The 22,749-nt window shown below is 43.8% G+C and overlaps 1 protein-coding gene across 1 annotated transcript; it reads left to right on the plus strand.

Annotated features, from left to right (window-relative positions):
• Window positions 1-22,441, plus strand: LOC127666955 (V-type proton ATPase subunit S1-like protein). Its single transcript, XM_052159962.1, has 7 exons — window positions 1-152; window positions 6,688-6,728; window positions 6,942-7,003; window positions 10,076-10,293; window positions 17,130-17,180; window positions 19,284-19,524; window positions 22,021-22,441. Exons 1-7 carry the CDS (start codon window positions 58-60, stop codon window positions 22,321-22,323), a joined length of 1,011 nt encoding a protein of 336 aa, XP_052015922.1. The 5' UTR covers window positions 1-57; the 3' UTR covers window positions 22,324-22,441.
• The last annotated feature ends 308 nt before the right edge of the window (window positions 22,442-22,749 follow it).

Raw genomic sequence — 22,749 nt, forward strand, 5'->3', positions numbered from 1 at the left:
TTGGCTTGCTCTACGAATTAACAGATGTGCTTGGCTTGAAGAAGCATACATTTCTTGATGGGAAGAAAACTCTTGTTTAGTTTCTCACTTTTGTTCTTATGTATGGTGTTTTCAGTCAGTTTGGATCAGATACTCGCCAGGAAGAATGTCGGGTGAGTAACGGCCCATCCTTTAATGCGATGTGTTTGTGGAGCTTGGTGCAAGTGTGACATTAGATGTTCTGCCCTTTCTTTATAGAGTTACGTATCTGCATCTGTTTATGTTTCAAAAATGTATAATCTAGGTTATAGCCACAGCTAATGACAATATTAATTATACTACACTTTGATTGTAAGAGGCACGGACTATTGTTCAGAACACTAAGAAACACTGCGTTTGTATTAAATGCACCACTGCTTAACCGACTCAGGTCAGATCTGGTTCCGGTTTCTTTTATGTTTATAAATAGGAGCTAAGTTCACCGTTTCTCCTGTCATCATTGTGTGAGTGGAGACCTTAGGGATGCATAACCTGTGAGCCCAAGGAAATGCTGTTAGGTTGCACTGATTAATAGAAGGTTCCGATGGTTTAGGACAGTCCTTGCAATTAGCAAGCACTGTTTTTTGTTTTTATTTTGTTGTTGTGGTTTGTTTTTTGTTTTTTTGTTTTCTTTTCTGTTTTCTTTCTGTATCTTACAAAGGAGTACACACTTTATCTCTAGAAGAGTATATTTAGAATCTCAACCGCAGCCACTGTATGTCTTGTTCCCCAATTAATCATGACGTGCCATCTCACCAAATGCACTGGGGACGTTGGTGCGAACACAGAGACCAGCAGCAAGCAGGGTGAGCTGGCAAAGCTCCAAGAATCCCTAAGTCAGCAGCCGATAACGCTTTAAGAATAGACAGTCAAGATGCTCTGGTTTTCTCTCTCTCTAAATCAAGTAGTGCTTTCACTGAAGCTTACTTTTAGATAGGACATGGCTCAAATGTGTTACCTTGTCTTGTTTGGGACAGGTCTTCTATAGCCCAGGCTGGCCTCGAATCTGCCTATAGCCAACTGTGTGGCCTTGAACCTCTGACCTCCTATCACATTCCAAGGTCTGGGATTACTGTCACGCCTAGCTTTACAGTATCAAGGAATCCTGTGCTTCTGTGCTGCTCAGAAATTAAGTTTAGGGCCTCACGAGTGCTAAGTGAGTGCCCTATCCTGAGCTCTAGCCAAGTCTGTAAAAGGTACTCCACCCAGTTCATATAGAAATAAGTGGCTTTTGTATTTCTTATATTGGCCAATAAAGGTCAAAATTTTAAAAAATCAAATTCTGCTTTTATTGAGACATATATATATAATTTTAGCTTCAGGAGCATCATAGATCTTAGAAATGATATAAACAGCTATGCTCCTTAAGATAGCTGCAAAAACCTACATGTTACTAATTAGTACATATGGAAAATGTGGTATGTATATGCAATAAAATGTTATTTCATCCCAAAGAAAAAATTATGGCATTTGCAAGAAAATGGGTGTAACTGAACTGTTAGGTAGCATCTGTGACTTAGAAACAGAAACACTGCATGTTTTCTCTCTTAGGCAGATGCTAAATTTTAATATGAGTGTAGGGAGTACCGAGCAGGTCATGAAACTAGAAAAGGGACCATGAAAGGAAAAGGGGAGGACTTAAGGGAGGGGTGGGGAGGAGCACACAGATGAGGGGACTTGTGTCCAATAGAGGAAGGGACTTCGGGGAAGAAAGAGGTGACGGGTAGCTGGGGGTGGTGGTGGTGGTGGGGGGCGGGTGGTGGTGGAGGGTGGGGTCACAGAGCAAGTAGGATGGTCAGTGAAAGCAAATTATGAATGATAGTCCAAGAATGAGACCCATTGCTCTGTGTGATAATTTGAACATTAACAAAAGGTATGTTGGCATGTAAATGGACATCCTGATCCAGTTGCATGCTAACTCTCTATGAAGGAACCAATAATTTCTATTTTGTAAATATTCTTTCACATCATGGCTCTGACGTGATCTTTTAACTCTATAGGGCTTTCCCTAGGAGAGCCGACCGCAGGTTAACAGATACAGGTTTCCTAAGCTAAAGAGAGGTGTGGGGCATGCTGGGGCATGAGCTGGCTCTGTGGGTGAGAGAGTAAGACTGAAGACCTGACTTTGACTTCACCAAGCCAGCCTTGGCCATGAGCGCCTGTAATTCCAGCCCTACTGTGAGTGAGGGAAGGAAGATGACTTCGGAGCTTCCTGGCCGCCAGCCTAGCTGAAGAGCAAGGCAGAAGGCTGTGGGGGAAGATGTGGGGGCATCCTCCTTTGGCCTCTGTATACATACATGTGTACACATATGTCTACACTTCATACACATATGTAAATACACACACACACACACAAAAGGAAAAAGATCCTGTAAAAGAAGAATGAACGTCACCATTCCTTCTTTTTGGAAAGTCGGATTGGTTCTTTTGTTTGCTTGAAATGGGCTCTCTCCATACAGCCCTGCCTGGCCTGGCACTCCCTCTGAGGTCAGTCTGTCCCAGCTTGTGTGTTCGAGACAGGGTCTCTTCACACACTGATCTGGGACTTGCTAACTTAGCTGAGCTGGCTGGCCACCAAGTCCCAGGTGTCCTCTTGTTTTTGCCTCCCAAGTGTTAAGATTACAGATTCATGATTCCATGTCCAGGTTTCTAACATGGGTTCTTGGAATTGAACTCAGGTCTGTGTGCTTACCCAATGAGCTATCTTCCCAGGCCCATAGCCACTTAAAAATGTTTTTGTTAGGTTGTATTAATTATACATATGAGGTTTCATTATGATGTCTGGGCACTTAGAACTGTATTTTGTGAAAAGGTCTCACTAACTTGCCCAAGATGGCTTTGAATACCTTATGTAGACCTAGAAGAAAATGAGTTTTTGATTCTCCTGACTTAGGCTCTTGAATAGCTGGCATTGCAGGCCTGGGCTACTAGGCCAAGACATGTTTAATTATTTACACCAGAAACCAGTGTTTCTCAACCTTTTCACATAGAGAGTTGTGGACAGCTGTTAGTTTTTCCTGTCATCCAGATATTACATAGGGATGCATACTTTGTTTTGGTTGAGATAAAATTTCCAACAAAATCTTACTTGCTTAGAGTTCTATGTAAAGCCTGTCTGCACTGCAGCATATTGATCAAGAATGACATTATTGGGGCTGGAGAGATAGCTCAGAGGTTAAGACTGCTGCTGGCTATTTGTTCTTTCAGAGGTCCTGAGTTCAATTCCCAGCAACCATTATAGATGGTATTTCACAACCATCTATAACGAGATCTGGTGCCCTCTTCTGGCCTGCAGGCATACATGCAGTCAGAATGCTATACATAATAATATATAAACCTTTAAAAAATGACATTATTTTTGTATGGTTTGACCAGAAATGCATTAAAGTGGCAGTGAAATTCCTTGTTTAGTTTAAGCTCTTCATTAGTGAACACATGGGAAAAGTTGATTAATAGACCAAGCCCCAAACAGACAAAGCAGTTTTACAGTATTATAGCTTGTTTAGTCATTCATTAAAATACTTATAGCCAACAAATATTCTGTAAGTTCTTCTATAAACTAGGAATTTTCAATCAACTCTGTACATTTTACTTTTCCTAAGTAAAATACACCTCATCAATTCACCAATTTTAAGTGAAGACACTTAAAAATTGAATATATAAGTTGGTGTTACGATTAAATACCTAGCTTGCGAATAACACTTAAACTGAGGAAAATTTAAAAATCTCTTTGTGTGTATGAGAAGGCTTTGGCTCTCCAGGAAGTGCTTTTCTGTTTGCTAGCTCCTTTTTCTTATATTCAGCAATGTTTCAACTCACACAGGAGGATTTGGAGGTTGGGTAGGTAGAGATGTTTTACATAAGACACACGTTGCTCAGTAAATGAAATTTCTAAGTGCTCCCAAGTTCACCAAGATACGATTGAGCTCAGAGGACTGACTCATGCCAACCCCATTCAGGAGAGACCTAGCAGACATGTCTCCTAGGCTGTGTGTGGCTAAGTGGCAGAATGCATGCCTGGCATGACTAAAGCCTTAGGTTCATTCCTCAGCATCACAGCGATAGATAAATAAAACATTCCACACAAACTGGTACAAATGAAAGCTCTTAAATCTTTGCTTGTCAAGTCCCAAACTACAAATGTGAAAGTGTGTACACACAGATAAAATGTGTTGTATGTATGTATGTATGTATGTATGTATGTATGTATGTATCTATCTATCTATCTACCTATCTATCTATGTATATATACACTGAGGTATTTCCTAGCAATGGATTAGAATAAAACACTGATAGATGGAACAGTGTTCATAAATTCCAAAGTCAGAGTAAAGAAGAGTAGTTAAGAGTAAAAGAAACCAAATACTGAGGGATAAATTTTATGTGACTATTAATTTACAATTATGTAAAATGAAAACTCACACAAAATGAAAGCCGGTCTATGTGCTTGGGATGAAAGTGGAGGATACTGGGCACACTGTAGCAATGCTCTGGTGAGTGGCATTAGTATTCTTTAACCCTGTTGTAGCTATAATGTCATGGTTATGCTCCTGCACCCAAACACTGGTGTTGACCACATGGCATGGACACAGTTTACAAAATTACACTTGAATACTGTCTATAACGATGAACAAACTGTTGCAACTAGGAGACACTTTCTCACCTGTAGACATTCTCACTAGATTATGTAGAATACTGTGATTTGTAACCAGCTCTATTTAATTATGTATGAGGTAAGATTGGCCGTGACACTAAGGCTGATTGGGGGCTGGGGTATGTGGGGAGGATCTTGTGTTTTGGCTTCCTTTAAAAGATTTGTTCTATTTTAAATCATTGGTATGTGTGTGCATGCATGCCACCCATGCATGGGTACTCGAGGAGCCCAGAGGCATCAGATCCCTTGGGAGCCAGGGTCCCAGGAAATTGTGAGCCCCCTGATGTGGGTTTTAGGACTAGAACTTGGGTCTTCTGGAAGAGTAACCCATGCTCACTGAGCCACTCTTCAATCCCCTGCATTGCATTTTTTAAAAAAATGCTTGGAGTATCTGACAAAACATTGCTCGACCTCCTATCCTAACAATTTTACTTTAGAAATTTATGGTAAAGAGCTTCACGATAAAGAGCCATCCACTGTAGTGTCCTGGCCCAGTGGTTCTCAGCCTTCCTATTGCTGTGTCCCTTTACTGCAGTTCCTCTTGTCATGGCAACCCAAGCCATGTCATTATTTTGCTGCTGCTTCTATGCAGGATGTCTGTCATGTGATCCCCAAGGGGTCTTGATCCACACGCTGAGAACCACTGTCCTAGAATGTCAGTACACTGGGAACAATTTGTGTTAGTGAGTTGTTCATTACTTTAAGGAATTATTCTACATATGCTATTTTGACAAAAAAAGAAGCTTATTTATCTTACAGTTTTGGAAGTTCAAGGGTGAGACACCTGAGTTGACACAGATCTGGAGGGTCCGCGACTGATGGCAGATAGTGAGATGAAGGGCATCTTGGGAACCAGAAGACACATCCTCAGCAAGGGAATGGAGAACAGGAGGGGCAACCGTTGCTATTTTGATAACAATGTCCTCAAAACAATTACTGAGGGCTTGTAGGGGAACCACCACTGGGTCATGTAAGAACCAGTGCATACGAGAGACGTCTGCTTCCCCAACCTGCTGCCACCTCTCTGCTTTGGAGGACATTTAAACCACACCATAAACATGTGAGACTAGGAACATGGGAACAGGAACATCATGATACATTTTTATGATGTAATACTGCATGAAACTCATTGTGTCAAAGCATATATGACAGCATAGGTAAATATTTGTGATGCATGCTGAAGTCCAAAAATTGCACCCTGAAAATAAGACGTTCTCTATATACTTTTACATTTTATAAATTTCCATCTTATAGACAGTGGTTAAAGACAGGGTGAGCTGAGATGCCTAAGGAAGCGCAGATAGTGAAGAGATCTGAGGAGAATTCCCTGGGCATTCTATGAAAAGTAAATTCTGGGCTATAGTATGTTATTATGAGTATATATGATGAGTAAAAGGTTATCAACCATAATTTCTATTTTCATACTTTTCAGAAATACTTTTTTTGGCAATTAAATTTGTCTTTTTTTAAAAAAAAGTCAAGACAGGGTTTCACTGTGTAGACCTGGATGTCCTGGAACTCATTCTGTTGACCAGGCTGGTCTTTATCTTACAGAGATCTATCTGCCTGCCTCTGCCTCCCGAGTACTGGAATGAAAGACGTGTGCCACCACTGGTGGCTGAATTTGCCTTTTAAAAAATAAAATAGAATATTGAATATTTTGGCTATCATGTAATAACATCACAGTGTGAGATAAAATTTCATTGAAAAATAATGTATTGCATATTACTATGCTTTTGTTATTGCTTAAAGCTTGGTCGACAGCTCAACGCTTGGCCTGCAAGTTGGCTGCCTGTAATCTCTAGTGAGGAAGGATCACAACTGATTCATAAAAGCAGAACATTTTCAGAAATTTCTGTATTTTCTGTAAATCAGAAATCCATGGCTAAAAATATTGCGTTCTGAGCGGCCACCTCCTGGTAAGATGGACACAGCTGAGATGACTCCCAGAACTTCCAGTGAAGCCTTGACTACAAATGTTTGCTTTGCATTTAAAACTCTAATTCTAATTTCAGTTCTCAAGCGTCTTCCAGTAAAGAAGCGGTTGTACGGAATGGTAAGACTTGGAATCGCCCTTTTGGTTTCTTGGGGGCAGGGATAAAGAAAAGCCTTTCCTGGGGTCCATTTCCCTCAGTCATTAAACTAGAGCATCTTTAATGAGAAGCCAAAACAGGACTTAGCTCAGTGGTTGGCTCATTAGCATCATTCAATCACATTAACAAACTGGTAACATCCAGCCTTGGTGCTCACGTTATTATTTATTTGACAGGTCAAAAGACTAGTGGAGAGGTGAAACCAGTCCAGAATTTCACAACGATACCCATTGCCCAGGTATGGCTATTGACACTTTAAACTTTAACCTAAGTAATATACATATCTTTCAATGCTCTCAGAGCTACTCTGAATATATACACATTAGTTGTGTTAATTATTAACATAATCTTACTTAAACTCGGGGTATTTGAGAAAATCATAGGGTTTTTTTTTTTTGTTTTTTGTTTTTTGTTTTTTGTTTTTTTGTTTTTTTTTTTTGGATTTGTTTTTTTTTTTTCCGAGACAGAGTTTCTCTGTATAGCCCTGGCTGTTCTGGAACTTACTCTGAAGACCTGGCTGGCCTCGAACTCAGAAATCCGCCTGCCTCTGCCTCCCAAGTGCTGGCGGATGCTGGAGTGCGTCATCATTGTCCGGCTCATACAGTTTTTTTAATTTGATAATTTATGTTTACATTTCAAATGTTATCCCCTTTCCTGCTTTCCCCTCTGCAAACCCATTACACTGCAAACCCACCCTCCTTACACGGTTTCTACAAGGGTGCTCCCCCCCACCCCCACTTCTGCCTCACCTCCCTAGCATTCCTCTACATTGGAGCATCAACTTTCACAGGACCAAGGGCCTCCCCTCCCACTGATGCCAGATAAGGCCCCTTCAGCTCCTTTCGTCCTCCCCCTAACTCCTCCATTGGGGTCCCTGTGCTAGTCTGATGGTTGGCTGTGAGCATCCACATCTGTATTGGTCAGGCTCTGGCAGAGCCTCTCAGGAGACAGCTGTCTCAGGCTCCTGTCTCTTGCAGGACTTTCCCTGTCCAATCACATGATGGCAGTGGGAGGCCTGTGATTGGACAGGGAAAAGGGAGGCAGAGTTAAGAGTCAAGGAGAGAGGGGTGTCTCAGGGTAGGAGGAGGAACCATGATGGCTGCTGATTTGTACATGTGTGGAATTTTCCAGCCACAAGTTTAGAATATTTCACAAGGTTAGAAATATTGGGATAAAGTTTTTATCATTATCAATTGGCTTTGAAATTATTGTATTGGCATCTTATATATTGTGGTATTATTGATACATAAATCTGGTACATAACGAAGCTTTAAGAGTCTTGATTCTACCGAGTTACTGGGTATTATGTTATGCAACCTTGAAGTGGGTAGTTCCATTTAGTTACTAGAATGTGGGATCACTGACTACAGGGGTTTATGGCTGAGGAAGAACTGGCAGTTCCAGGGCCAAGCAAATGAGAGCACAGCGGGGGAGGGGGCTAGCTGGGGAGAGTCGCTGGGAGAGAACACACCACTGACAGCAGGACCGTAGTCCAGCACAGCAGAGAGTTGGCAGGCATGCTTTCTAATATTTCCCACAACACCTGTCAGCAAGTACTTCTTGGCATCAGCAATAGTGTCTGGGTCTGGTCTGGTGTCTGCATGTGGGATGGATCCCCAGGTAGGGCAGTCTTTGGATGGCCTTTCCTTCAGTCTCTGTTCCACTCTTTGTCCCTGTATTTCCTTTAGACAGGAGCCATTCTGGGTTAAAAATTTGGAGGTGGGTGGGTGGCCCCATCCCTCAGCGGGGGGGCCGTGCCTAACCTCTGGATATGGTCTTGACAGGTTCTCCCTCCCCTGTGTGGGATATTTCAGCTAGTGTCATTCCCAGGGGGTTCTGGGAGGCTCTTGCTTTCCTGGCATCTGGGACTTTCTGGTTACTACCTCCAGTTCCCTGTTCCCCATTGCTACACACCTCTATTCAATTTCCTGACATCTCATTTCCTGTACATCTCCTCCCATACCCAATTCTTCCCCTCTTTTTCCCTCCCCTTTTTCTCTTCCTCTCAAGGCCCTCCTACCCTCTACTTCCCTTGATTATTTTGTTCCTCCTTCTAAGTAGGACTGAAGTATCCACTCTTTGGTCTTCTTTAATATTATGTGATGGAAGGAATTTCTTTTCTGGTCCAATCTATTTGGAGTTCTGTAGGCTTCTTGAATGTTCATGGGCATCGCTTTCTTTAGGTTAGGGAAGTTTTCTTCTATAATTTTGTTGAAGATATTTACTGGCTCTTTAAGTTGGGAATCTATACTCTTTTCTATACCTATTATTCTTAGGTTTGGTCTTCTCATTGTGTCCTGGATTTCTTGGATGTTTTAGGTTAGGAGGTTTTTGCACTTTTCATTTTCTTTGACTGTATATCAATGTTTTCTATGGTATGGTATCTTCTGCCCCTGAGATTCTTTCTTCTATTTCTTTTATTCTGTTGGTGGTGCTTGCATTTATGACTCCCGATCTCTTTCCTAGGTTTTCTATCTCCAGGATTGTCTCCCTTTGTGATTTCTTTATTCTTTCTATTTCCATTTTTATGTCCTGGATGGTTTTGCTCATTTCCTTCACCTGTTTGGTTGTGTTTTCCTGTAATTCTTTAAGGGAGTTTTATGTTTCTTCTTTAAGGGCTTCTACCTGTTTACCTCTGTTCTCTTGTATTTCTTTAAGAGAGTTATTTATGTCCTTCTTAAAATCCTCTAATATCATCATCATGAGATGTGATTTTTAAATCAGAGTCTTGCTTTTCTGGTGTGTTGGGGTAACCAGGGCTCACTGTGGTGGGAGAACTGGCTTCTGATGATACCAATTAGCTTTGGTTTCTGTTGCTTATGTTCTTGCCCTTGCCTCTCACCATATGGTTATCTGTGTTGTTAGCTGGTCTTGCTGTCTCTGACTGTGGCTTGTCCTTCCTGTAAGCCTGTGTGTTGGCACTCCTAGGAGCTCTCTCTGGGCAGAATTTGGGTATGGAGAGCTGTGGCACAGGGTCACCTCCAGGAGCTGATGGAAACTGGAAGCAACCATATGGTTCTTAATTGTACTTACTCTCTCATGTTTTCCTCATGGTGTTCAGTTTTCTGGTTTTCCCACAGTGACTGCAGAAAGTGCTTCTTTTATTACTGGGGAACTTACAACTCTCATTTTTCTTTCATTTGTATTTAACTTGGAACAACTGCTCCAGTCTTTGTGTTATATTTTAAGTAAATATATAACAACATGTACCCATTATTACAGGATATGAATGAATCTTCTTATCTGTTGGAAGATGTTGATTCCAAGGACACTAATTTGACTCGTAAATTTCTTTTATTTGATTAACCAGACTCCCAGCTACAATCTGAGTAACAAACACTGGAGTACATTCAGCCATCACAACCCTGTTAAGTTCTCCAGAGATGGGAGTCCCTGCATCCTCTTCTGGACTAAAAGAATCACAGTTAAATTTAAGAATCAGACGTGGCTGGACCTCACAGATGAAGCACTTGGTCAAAACACCACAGTGGACACTAGCCATTCTAACTGCAGCGAGGAAAGCGCCACGTAAGTCTTCCTGGCTGAGGAAGCCTTAGAGGTTCTGCATAATCCAGTATGACAAGCCAGGTTGTTTTCTTTTGTTATCCTGATTAAAAAGCAAGTCACAAGCTAACTTAAAAATATTTCATTACTTTTTCCAGAATTTCATACAACTTGCTTTGATCATATTTACCACCAACTTTTCCCTGATTCCCTTCTACCCATCCACCTACCCAACCGACCACTGAATTTTGTTTCATTTTCTTTTTTCACTCAACAACCAAATTTTGTCTGTCCAAATATTTTTGCATGTGAATTCCACTAGAGAGTGTTTGATTAGTTTTATTTCTGTAGGTTTTAAAAGTAAAAGTTTCTAATTCATTCTATAAAGGAAGGAAGGAAGGAAAGAAGGAAAGAAGAAAAGAAGGAAGGATGGGTCTTAGGGTTTCTATTGCTGTGAAGAGATACTATGACCAAGACAAGTCTTATAAAGGAAAATATTTAATTGGGGTGACTTACAGTTTCAGAGGTTCGGTCCATTATCATCATGGCAGGAAGCAAGGCACCATGCAGGCAGACACGGTGCTGGAGGTGTTGAAGAGGCCATAGTTCTATATTTGGATCTGAAGGCAGCCATCAGAAGGACAGTCTCTTCCCTGGGTACCCAGAAGGAGGGTTTCTTCCATATTGGGTGGAGCTTGAGCACTAGCAGACTGCCAAGCCCACCCCACAGTAACACACTTCCTCTAACAAGGCTACACCTCCTAATAGTGACACGTCTCATGGGCCAAGCACATTCAGGAAGGAAAGACAGTAACATTTGTCTATGAGCATGTTCATATTTAGAAGGAAGTTTGATAATATATCAATTTAATTAAACAATACTAAATTACTCAGTGGGTCTATGATATCCCCAGTGCTGGATTGCTGGCTTGCCTTACAATACCAGGCATGGGTACCTCCTTCTGTGATCCTACCCCAAATCAAAGAGTAGGTACCTTCACAATGGTTGTGCCCTTATTGAACAGGTAGGCAAATCTTGCCGAGCAGGTTGGTGTTTTGGTTACAGGGTTCACAATAGGGCTAGACCAAAGAAACCTTTACTTCCTGAGAAGCCAGAGGATTCCCTTCTGTACTTTTGAAAGCTAGCCAGCAAGGAGGTTTCCAGCTAGGTTCTAGCTTGCTTTCTTTATATCATACGATGAGGTGTGTGGTATCTTCTGCAATGTGCTCTTGTTCTCTAGTTCTGATAGGCAACCAAGAACACTGACAAGAACCTGGAGGAAGAAGGAAGGAAGGAAGGAAGGGAAAAAGCTTATTTTCAGGCTTGGTCTCAACTCCAAATGTTAAGAGTCCAAGTCCCCTGCTCTTAACATGAAATGAGCTTAGACTGCACGGCAGGGTGCACGTGTCTTAGCGGGAGACTCAGAAAAACCTGTTAACTGAGGACTAGGTGTGTTTGGTAGTGGTGAGAGATTCTCAAGTTATCGAACATGGCCAATTCCAGTTTATTGCTTAAGAGGACAATTGATCAAATGTCTGAGACTCGCTCTTGGAGCATTTGAGAGTGAACAGATGCATTAGCTTTGGTTTGAGAGAAGCAGATTAAGTAAATGTCCCACTGAGATCAGATCACTCCCAGAAAATTTCTCTGCTTTTCAGGCATCCAAATCTTTCGATTGTTTTTTTTTTTTTCTTTTTTCTTTTTTTTTCTTTTCTGTTGTTTGTTTTGGTCCAGGAAGAGGAAGTCTGAGCTGTTCCATTTGTGTCCCACAAACCCCACTTAATATTTGTTGATACAGTGGGTGCTTTTGGAAGATTCTTTGCTCTTGCTCTGGCCTGTGAACCATAACATATGTATGTTCATGTGCATTCTTTTTATACTTTATACAGTATGACTGGAATTGCCAGCTTATTCTTGACTTTTGCTTCTTGTTTTAAAGTTCTTGATGATGGGTGGAAGTGGATTATTTTGATATAATGTATAAAGGATATTAGGTCTCTTACCCATCAGAATGACTGCCTCTTAATGGGGGCTTAAGGGATTATAATAATTACAAGATGTAGAGAACTGTTAAGAATGCATCTACATTTATTTCCCTTGTTACAACACAAGCATCAAGGACTACAGAAGAGAAGCCCGCACTGTGGAGGGCTCAGGACTTTTTTTCCCAGGCTCTAATTAATTCCCTACAGGGCTCTTTATTTGTGGTCAGTTGTGTGGAGAGAGGCTGATGGCCTGGGGGTGAGCATGCTTGCCCAGTGCTGGCTGGCAGGCCTCCATCCCATTTATCCTGACAGTAGGGGGTCATGGGAAGATCAGGCAGCACAGCCTTTTACTGGGTTATGGAGACTTTAGTCATCAGGGAGAAACTATGCCTGGAAAGAAAACCAAGACTTGTCTTGCAGGTCCAGTTCGGCCAGAGAGATGTGTGCCATTAGGTCCCACGGGCTTGTCACATGTCAGATGGAGATGGTGGTGACTTTTCGCTGTAGCTGACAGCCCTTGTGCACTTACTGAAGGCCAGGGAAGGCGAGGTCTCCATATCTGGTTATAATCACAGTGGCTCTCCGATAGGTCATAAGAAATCAGACTGAACAAGGCTAGGAAACTTCCCGGAGTTCCGCTGGGGTTCTAAAGTGTCTTTAAAAGGGATTCACTCCCATCTTCCTCGTGGTCTTATCTCACCGGATTAAACAGATGAGGAAATCCAAGTAGAGGCTCCGAAGGACTAATCAGGCGCTGTTCAAAGCAGTGGCCCTTTCCTTAATACCAACAACAAGCCCAACGGCGCGTTGGCTAGCCACCCCCGGAGAAACCGTGGGGCTTTCTGCTATTTTTAAAATAAGATTTAACATGACTTTTTTATTTATGCGATTGTGCCTCTGGGTATGCAGACATGTGAAGAGCGCGCTGCATTCCCCAGAGGCTGGAGTTATAACCCGCTGTTAGCCAGCGATCTGGGTGCTGGGGACTGAACTCCAGGCCTTTGGAAGAGCATCAAGTGCTCTCTCAGAGGAGTCCTTCCTCCAGCCATGTGTCTTGGTTTTTCAGTGCATAAGTCAGATATTGGGCAGGCAGTAATATTTTATCTTCCTAGTCATCGCCCTGGAAATATACTCAGGTGTGAGCCCAGGGTGGGCAGCTCCTTCTCCTGCTGCCCGGCTCACGTGATCATGCAGGCAGCCCGGGTGCACCCACACGCAGAGAGTAGGCCCAGGAAGTGAGGGGTTTCAGTTCCAGCTCGTAAGAACTCCGGATGCTGATTTCTCTTAGTTCTGTGAGAGCATGAGCTGTCTTTGCCGTGCCAGCGAGGAACCCTTGTGCTTGACAGAACCAGAGTAGGAGTTGCCAAAAGAACAAACAAACCCAAGTGGAGACAGTAACCATATAAGGTCAAAAGCTCAGAATGAAAAAAAGATGACCATGTTTTAGCTTTTGGAAAAAAATTTTCAGGGAGAGGCACGTTTGGCAGACAGATTTTCTGTGGAAGTCTTTTTAAATAGTGAAAACCCTGCAGATAGAATACAATCCCAGCATCTGTGCGCATTTTGAGATTGGACATTTATAGTGCAAAGAATTCAGAATCTGTTTTAAATGTGTAAGAACTGGGCACCGAGCGAGCGACCTCTTCTTTCCGTTCTTGTTCTGGGTTGTAGCCATTCTGGTGTGCCCAGTTGGCTGCATGGCGCCCAGCACCTACAACGTCCTCACTGACCCAGCGGTGAGATCAGGCCTTAGGCTCTTTGCTCCAAAGCGTGGGGTGCTTTTGAGCTTCCGTGGGAGCCAAGCCCACTGGGCAGAAGCCCCTGGTGGTTTGCTTCTGGGAGCTTGCCTCACCAGGAGATGGGTGACTCGGAGTGGCTGTGTTCTGGGGTTTAGTCCATCGGTGCAGAACAAGCCTGTGCGTGGCCGAGCCAGTGTGGTCCACTGGAAGACTACAGAGACTTTTGTCCACAACTGGCATAGTTTGTCTCTTGAAGGGGTTTTCTTTAGTACTTTGATAGACAGTCAAAATGCCACCAGAGAAGGGGTCTCTTGAGACTTGGCTTAGTAGAGAAGCTTCGAAAATGTTTGCAAACAGGCACACGGAAGGGGCCCCAGTTCATCCTGTCAGGAGACTCAAACGTTCCCGTTATCAGTCGGAAGGTTTGCTGTGTGCTCATCACCGGCCTTCCCCATGAGCCGTGACGTGATAGGGTTCAGGACGGCCGCTGACGTTTCCGTTCCCGGAAGCAGGTCAAGTCGGTGACGTCACAGCGTGCGGACTTCCGTTTCCAGTGCTACTTGATTTTGCTTTTTGGTTTCTGAAGGCACACTACAGTGTTCTGGCGTTTATTTTACTTCTTAGATATTTTATTGATATAGCAACAGCCTTCTTTGTACACGTAAATTTTTCATATTTTCCCATTATAACCACTTGCACATCATTCTTATATTTCTAACCTTACAGAAATATAGTGAAGAATAATAACCCACACTTAATCAAGTGTATCATGCAATCACTTGCCATATATAGTGTACACATGTAATGTCATCACCACAATCAAGACCATAAACCATGTCTAAAATATGCTTGTTATCTGTCATAATCCATCATCTGGGTCACTCCCACCTCTTGAGGGAACCATTGGTTATTTAAATATGGTCATGTAGTATGCTCTCTCTCTCTTTTTTTTAGAGTGGCTTCTTTCACTTAACATAATGACTTAGGCAATCTTCTGTGATCAGTGCAATGTTCTTTTTCATTGCCAAGTAATATTCCAATATGTGGCTATATGGCAACTTAATTATCTGTTGACCCATTGATGATAGAACTTTGCTATTCTCATTTATGTAACTTTTTAGATAGTTATGAACATTTTTGCATAAGTTCTTGTGGCAGAATGCTTTTTTGTAGTTATTTTTCCATGTAGGAGTAGACAGGACAACTCATATCATATAGGCATAATTAATAGTCTATGAAACTGCTAAACTTTAATTTAAAAAGCTTTTGGTTGACACACTGCAGCAAGGCTAGATTAGAATGCACTACATAGTGCAGTATGGCCTTAGCTCATGGCAATACTGCTGCCTCAGTTTCCCCAGTGATGATATTACAGGAGTGCAATATCGTGCCTGGCTCCAAATTTTAAAAAAAGTGAGCCCCTGATTTTGAGACAGGGTCTCTTGTATTTAAAGTTGGCTTCAGATTTGCTCTGTAGTTGAGGCTGGACTTGAACACCTGATCCTCTGTAGAGGCAGAGTAGACTGCCTCTACTTTCTGAGTGGGCAAACATCACCAGCCCATTTCGCCTTTCCCAGGGTTATCCACTTGCTTCCGGCCCTCAGCAGTGTGAAACTGAGAAGAAAATCCTTTTCTAACCGTTTCTGTATGCTTAATTTTTTCTGAAAAAAAATCATGGGCCTTGGACTAGAGGATAAGCTTTGGAGTTAGTAAGACAGTTGCGTCCTTAGGGCAATGTGTCTGCACCACAAAGGTCTGAGAGCCAAAGGGACAGTCTTCCGGCTGGAGACGTGTATGAGACGTAATCTGGATGCACAGCTGTCCATGCCCTTCATTGTAAGCTAGCTGCTTCTGTGCAGAGGCGGATTAAAATTCTCCCACTACCTCCTGGATAGCAGCCCGGGGCCTCCTCTCTCGCTTCTCAAGGAGAATCTGTCAACACTAAGGGACCAGATGCTTTTCTGTCATATTCGGGAGGAGAGGAAAAAGCCACCAGCTCTCCACATGAACTCCGGACTCCTGACTTCCGCTACAAACCCCAGATCCCAGTAAGGGTGGAACGAGGCCTGGCTCTCATCATGCTACCCAGGGGGTGGGCGGCGCCAAGAGAGCTGATACTGCTGCTTCCGGGTGAAAGGTGAATCCGCTTTTGACTCAGGAAACCTGGGATTTACCTTCAGAAAAGTGTGCACAAATACAGGTCCTAAAGCTGTGAGCTACCCTTGTAAGATGCTTTAATCATTCTGTTTGATGTTCTATGGTGTGTAAATTTATTTTTATTTTATGATTAACTAATATGCTCAATGATGCTGATCATATTTTAAATTGTATAATTTGACTCTCTGTCTCTGTCTTTCTGTCTCTGTCTCTGTCTCTCTGTCTCTGTCTCTCTGTGTCTCTGTGTCTCTGTCTCTATCTCTGTCTCTGTGTATGTGTGTGTGTGTGTGTGTGTGTACATGAGAGTGAATGCCCTCAGAGACCAGAGGCACAGATCCCTGGAGCTGGGGTGACAGGTTCTTGCGAGCCTTGGTTGTCACCCTACCTCTAGGCTGTCAGAGCTGGGGTCACAGGCAGGCACCACCAGGCAGATCTTTCTTTCTCTTTTTTTTTCATTTTTGTGTATTTTACTTGGTTTTTTATTTTTATTTTCTTAATGGGTCCATTTGAGAAGCAAAACTTTTTTATTGTAATAAAAATCCAGTTTATCATCATATTTTATGGCTTATGTATTACCTATCCAAGGTTGTATACATAGTCTAGGTTTCTATTATAAATTTTACTTTTAGGCATCACATTTAGTTCCATGACCTGTTCTGAGGGTTTTTTTTTTTTTTTGAGTGTCTGTGAGTAGTCAATTATTCCTAATAATAAAGTTTTTGATTACAGTTATTCTTTGACTCCCCCCCCTCTCTGTGTGTGTGTGTGTGTGCCCACTCATGTGTAGGTGTGTGTACGTGCTCATGACATAGTGCCTGTGTGGAGGTTAGAGAAGAACTTCCAGGAGTCGATTTGCTCCTTTCACCGGAGGGTCCCAGGGCTGGGAGGCAGGTGATTCCCCACCACCAGCTGAGCCATCTTGCAGTTTGAGCCATTCCTGTTTTGGTGAATTATCATTCATTGTTTCCATTCTCTTAGGTTGTCTTTAAAGTTTGGTGATGCTGAAGATCCCAAGGATATTGACATAAGGTGGGTACCACTGTAGTTTTAGCATGCCAGACATACTATGCTCTGTCTAATTTACTCACTCCCCCCTCCCCCCCCAAGTGTCAAGGGGCCAGGCCTGTGCCCATCCTGTGACACGTTAGATTCCACATCTAAGTACACTGAGAGGTCAGTGGCCGTGTCTGTGAGATCCTGTAGGAATGCTTTCTACACAAAGAAGTCCAAACATATCCCAGTGCTCTGAGACATCAGCAGGTAGGGGAATCTCGTAGGAATATTTTCACCACCATTACCACCATCATCTCCGTCACCACCATCACCACTGTTTTTTTTTTTTTTTAACCACTACCCAGACACCTGTATTCCCCCCTCTCTCCAGTGCGGGGCTTAAGAGCACAGAATCTGGGATTGTGGTCCTTTCCCCAGAACAAAGAATAATGCAGAAGAGAGCCCGGTAAGCTTCAGGCTCTGTTTTATGGTGATGCATTGTAGCTTCTTATGAGAATCGCACTATTGGACTACCATGAGGAGATCTTTGCTCTCCTAATTCCCCAGGAGTCAGTCAATAAAGGCCTCCATTTTTCACTGCTTATGATTGAAAGCTGTATCTACAGACAATGATTTATTTCAGTAGCCAGTAATGGACAGACTTAAAAGCAAAAACTGCCCCTCATGTGCTGGGTAGCACGCCCCTTTAATCCCAGCACGCTGGAGGCAGAGGCAGGCAGGTCTCTCTCTGTCAGCCTGAGGCCAGCCTGGTAAACAATGAATTCCAGACAAACCGATGCTACAGAGTAAGACCCTGTTTCAATTTTTTCTTTCCATAAAAATATCTATAATGTTTTTCAGCAGTTGGGGACCAAGACATTTGAAGGCATAATTTTTTTCCCTCAGTGCACTCAATGTAGGCAGAAGTACCTGAGCGTGTTCTCATGTTAAAACCTGTGTCAAGAAAAGCTGGGTAATGTGGTGTTGCTCCCACCCTAGCACTGGGAAGGTGGGAGCAGGTAGACCCGTGGGCCTCACTGGCCATTTAGGACAGAGGGAGCTCTGTCTTACATAAATAAATAAAAGAGGCGGGCAGCTCCTGTGAGCAGCACCTGAGGTTGTTTTCAGGCCTCACGGGAATGCATGCACGCACACGCACACGCACACACACACACATGCACACACACACACACACGCACACACACAGAGCATGGCTTCCCTTCCTACAGGATGTGTGTCTTCAGCAGAGGATGCGAGGGCGGGTGCACTCTCATCTCCTGAGATACACACATTTGGCCACGTAGAGTTTCTGTATTCAGGCGTGTTTGAGAGTGACTACACACCCTGCCTTTCTCTCAGAAACTCACATCATAACTTTATTTATTCAAACACCCCAAAGGATGAGTGTTTAAGGAAAAGCGACTTTTTGTAACTGGGTAATCCAGGGCATCCCGGGTTTCACCACGAACAGCTTTCTCCCTCAGGACGACTGCCCCCACACCGCAGGACGCTCGTGTCCCACAGAGCATCTGCTGGAGCATACACACTGCCATCCTTCACAGAAACATTTTCCTGGTTGTTGGTGATCAGTCCGAGGCCTTGTGCATTCTAGATAAGCACTCTAACGCTAAGCTACTATATATACTATACTTTTTCATGGTTGGAGAATATTCCACGTTAAAGCCATTAGTGGTGAGGATGATTGTCTCAAGTTGAATCTGTGAGAAACTGAGCAAGTGGTTTTGTCCCCCTGGGCTCAATTTCTCGTATGTGACACTGGGATAATATAAGAACTCTATTGTTATTATTTTAATGACAATTTAATTGTGTTAATATACAGCTGAGTGTTTATTAAATTTGATAATAATATGCAATAATAAACATACAATTTGATTCTTAGAAAAGAAAAAAAAGCGCACCTCCCCCCTATCCCCATAGGACTTTTGTATTATTCTTTCTCCTGTTCCCAATCACTTGCTTTTTTACCAACCTGCCTCATGTTTAGCTCCAGAAAAGCCTCTCCCCACAATTCCACAGCCTGACACAAGAGGGCGCCATTGTACTGTTCACGGAGGACGCCCGGCTCGAGACAGTAAAAGTAAAAAGCGCCAGCTAACACTAGTGTACAATCCTTTTCAGGTTCACCCTAACCAATTACAACAAGCTGGCCAGCCAGAGTTGGTTTAGTTTACACCGCGTCGAGATAATCTTCAACAATTCGGTGCAAGCAACTTTTAATGCAACCGGCATCTATGCTCTGTCGTCTTTCTCGTACCGCTGCCAACGGGTCAGCAGCCTGCGGCGCAATGACGCCCTACTGTTGCTTAGCAGCTCAGATGATGTGACAAGCCTGTGGGAGGTCACGTTTATTGATTTCCAGGTAATAAACTAAAACCTATGCTTTACACGCCCGCATGCTTGGCGCTAGAGAAACTCAGTGTTAGTTTAAGTAACCCAAAACAAGATGTTTAAGGAAGAGTGTCTGTGCAGTGCCTCTAAGGTAGCGTTGGTTTATTCTGGATCTTCTGAGGTTTGAGATGGAGCAGGACGGGGAATTTCTTCTGCCTGAGCCCTCCAGGGCTCTCTTTTGCTTTCCTGTTTACCCACTCACCAGGTACTTAGCGGAACCCTAGTGCAGCTGTGCTTGAAGCCTGGTGACTGACACTTCCTGGGCCCAGAGCTCTGTGAGGGGAGCCCTTCTGGGAACGGAGCAGTGATCTTATCAGAGCAGATAAGACGGACATCTGCAGCGCGCAAGACAGTGTTGACAGTTAGCCTGGGAATGGAGTCATCAACCATCCAAAATAGCCCAGAGAGCTGGAAAACCTCGGGAGAAACGCATGCGCGTGTGACAGGCGCCCTTGTACCCGGCGTCCCAGCTGAGGGACAGTCTGTCAGGTCCCGCTATCTTGTCTACCTGCGTCAGTCTTACTCACTGAAGTAGCATGCCTGGCCTTGCACACCCCTTATAAGGGCATGTTCCCGCTTTTCCCGTATTTACACGGATATACAGATTCACGTATATTTCTCTAAGCTTGGAGGAGGCATAGTATTGATGAAAGGCCGAGGGGAAGAAGGGAAGAATAGGTATTTTTGGAGTCAGGCAGATTTGATTTTAAAATCACTCTTCGGCCACACTGCTGACTTACTTGACCTTGTCCATATATGGTCTATCATCATCCGTGGAGAAAGTACGTGACCTCGTATGTGTGAAACACTCAGGACCACTCCAGGTGTGGCGTACCAATAGCACTTATACCAGCATATGCTAGTGGTTCCGACAACACGTTTTATGATATGTACATTTTATGACTGAAATAACAAAACAAAAAACTTGGTCAAAGACCAGGGATGGAGATTTCTAATGAAGGAAAGGAAGAGAGGATCAGAGGGTGACTGTGCAGTCACCAGGGATGACGGCTTCACAGACACACAGGATTGGACTGTGCTGGCTGAGTGAGGCACAGTAATTTGGCTTCGAAGCTTTGGAGCAGCAGCATGAGGGACAAACACCCTAGTATACATTCACAGGGCCCCCAGGACTCCAGAGAACTTGCTGTGAGGAGCACATTCCTCTTCAGGATTGTGTAACACGTGTGCATGAAACTGGCCTCCTCACAGTAAACGTGTACCCTAGCTTTGAGGAAGCAGCAAGAATGTAAACAGAAACAAGAATGCAAGCTCAGCCCCGAGGGGGTGAGGGGGGTGTCCACAGAGGACTGCTGTCCTCTCTGCAGGTGGGGGGATGTCCACAGAGGACTGCTGTCCACTCTGCAGGTGGGGGGGATGTCCACAGAGGACTGCTGTCCACTCTGCAGGTGGGGGGGGGCGGATGTCCACAGAGGACTGCTGTCCACTCTGCAGGTTTGCCGGCTTTTCTTGTGGAACAAACATTCGTCCCTCCGTAGGCACAAGCGATTTGTTGCAGACCCAAACTCCTTCTGTGGTTACCAAATCCATGAATTCTCAAGTCCCTTATATACAATGGCATGGTATTTGCATCTGACCCACATCCAGCCTTCTATGCTAGTGACAAGAAAAGAGAAAGAGGATACCAGAAGAGGTTGTGCTTTGAAGCCATATGTGTATGAAGCCAGGTTTCCCACATGTAAATTTTATCTTCACAGGCTTTCTGCTGTGTGACTCCAGGTGAGTTAGCGAACTTTCCTGAGCCCCAGGCCCTTCTTTAAAATAGTCAGTAAAATAGTCACGCGCTCACGGGCTGCTGTGAGGGCTGAGCTGGGTGAGCAGTGTCTGGCCCACCCGAAGCCTTCAGCGTGTGTCTTGGTTTGGGTTTTTACTACACCACAACTTGTCCTCCCTGAGAGATGCACACAGGACCATATTTATCAGATCACATACTCAAACTATTCCACAGTGGAGTGGGGATATGTCCCCTAACTCCCTTTCTCATTTTCTTGCCCAAGTACCCTGATAAAATCTCATTTCGGGGAGAAACAGTTTATTTGGCTCACAGTTCTAGGTTCCAGCTATCATTACAGGAAGTCAAGGCAGCACGGACTTGAAGCAGACATTTACCTCCACAGTCAGGAGCATAGCTGCATGCACGCCTCACCCCCAGCTCACTTTCTTGGTGTTTATATAGTCTGGGACGAAAGCCTAGGGAGTGGTGCCGCCTGCAGTGGGCTCCATCTTCACACACTGTAGTTACATGATCAAGGTGATCCCTGCCCCACAGAGACTCTGATATAGACATTCCCTCTCTGACATTCTCTTCTTAGGTGGTTCCAGTTATGGAACACTAACCACGGTATGTAAAATTTGGTTCATAGGAACCCAGAACCACTAGCGCGGTGTGAATCGACTCTTAGAGGGAAGACATGCGTCACTCCCGTTTCTTTCTTTGTCTGGACAGATCCAAGGCTTCTCCATCACGGGGGCACAGTTTGCTCAGGCCCGAGACTGCAGCTCTTCCTTCTCACCTGCTGTTCTGATCGGCCTGGCCATGTCTCTGATTCTGTTGCTGGTGCTGGCCTATGCTCTGCATATGCTCATCTACCTGCGCTATCTGGACCGCCACTACGAGTTCATCACGTCTCCTGCCCACTTCCCGTCTCTGAGAGTGCCGGATACAGGGGAGGAGAAGGAACTGCTGGGGAGCCAGGGAGCTGAATGCTATGAGCTAAGGAACCAGCAGATCGGCAAAATCTATATATAACAGCACTTCTATATTTGTCGGCACTAGTCTCTGTTTCCTCACCAAGGTCAAACCATCTCTCAAAGACATTGTTCTCTCTTGTGGTGTCTGTCTTGTGACTTGTTTGATTAAAAAAAGAGAAAAGGAAAAACCTTGGGAATGAGTTGGTTTTTAGCCTTTATTGTCTTTGCTAGGTAGGTCTGGGGCAGTGAAAAAGTATCTCAAAGGATCCCTCAGAGATAAGTACCACTGTTGCGCAAAAGTACCTGGGCATAGTGAAGAAAAAGATGAAGGAAGGGGGTGTCCTGGCTAGTTTTATGTCAGCTTGACCCCAGCTATAGTCATTGAGAGGAGGGAGCCTCAACTGAGAAAATACATCTATAAGACTGAGCAAGAGTGTAGAACATTTTAGAATTAGTGATTGATGGGGAGGGCTCAGCCCACGGT

This window comes from Apodemus sylvaticus, chromosome 16 (genome assembly GCF_947179515.1).
Source record: "Apodemus sylvaticus chromosome 16, mApoSyl1.1, whole genome shotgun sequence".
In the NCBI taxonomy this organism is placed as follows: Eukaryota; Metazoa; Chordata; class Mammalia; order Rodentia; family Muridae; genus Apodemus; species Apodemus sylvaticus.

Bases quoted from the DNA above. Each gene is read 5' to 3' on its own strand.
- LOC127666955 (XM_052159962.1), top strand. From the start codon at position 58: ATGGGAAGAAAACTCTTGTTTAGTTTCTCACTTTTGTTCTTATGTATG. The intron at 153-6,687 runs GTGAGTAACGGC...TTCTAATTTCAG, and splicing joins CTCGCCAGGAAGAATGTCGG to TTCTCAAGCGTCTTCCAGTA. The intron at 17,181-19,283 runs GTGGGTACCACT...AATCCTTTTCAG, and splicing joins CCCAAGGATATTGACATAAG to GTTCACCCTAACCAATTACA.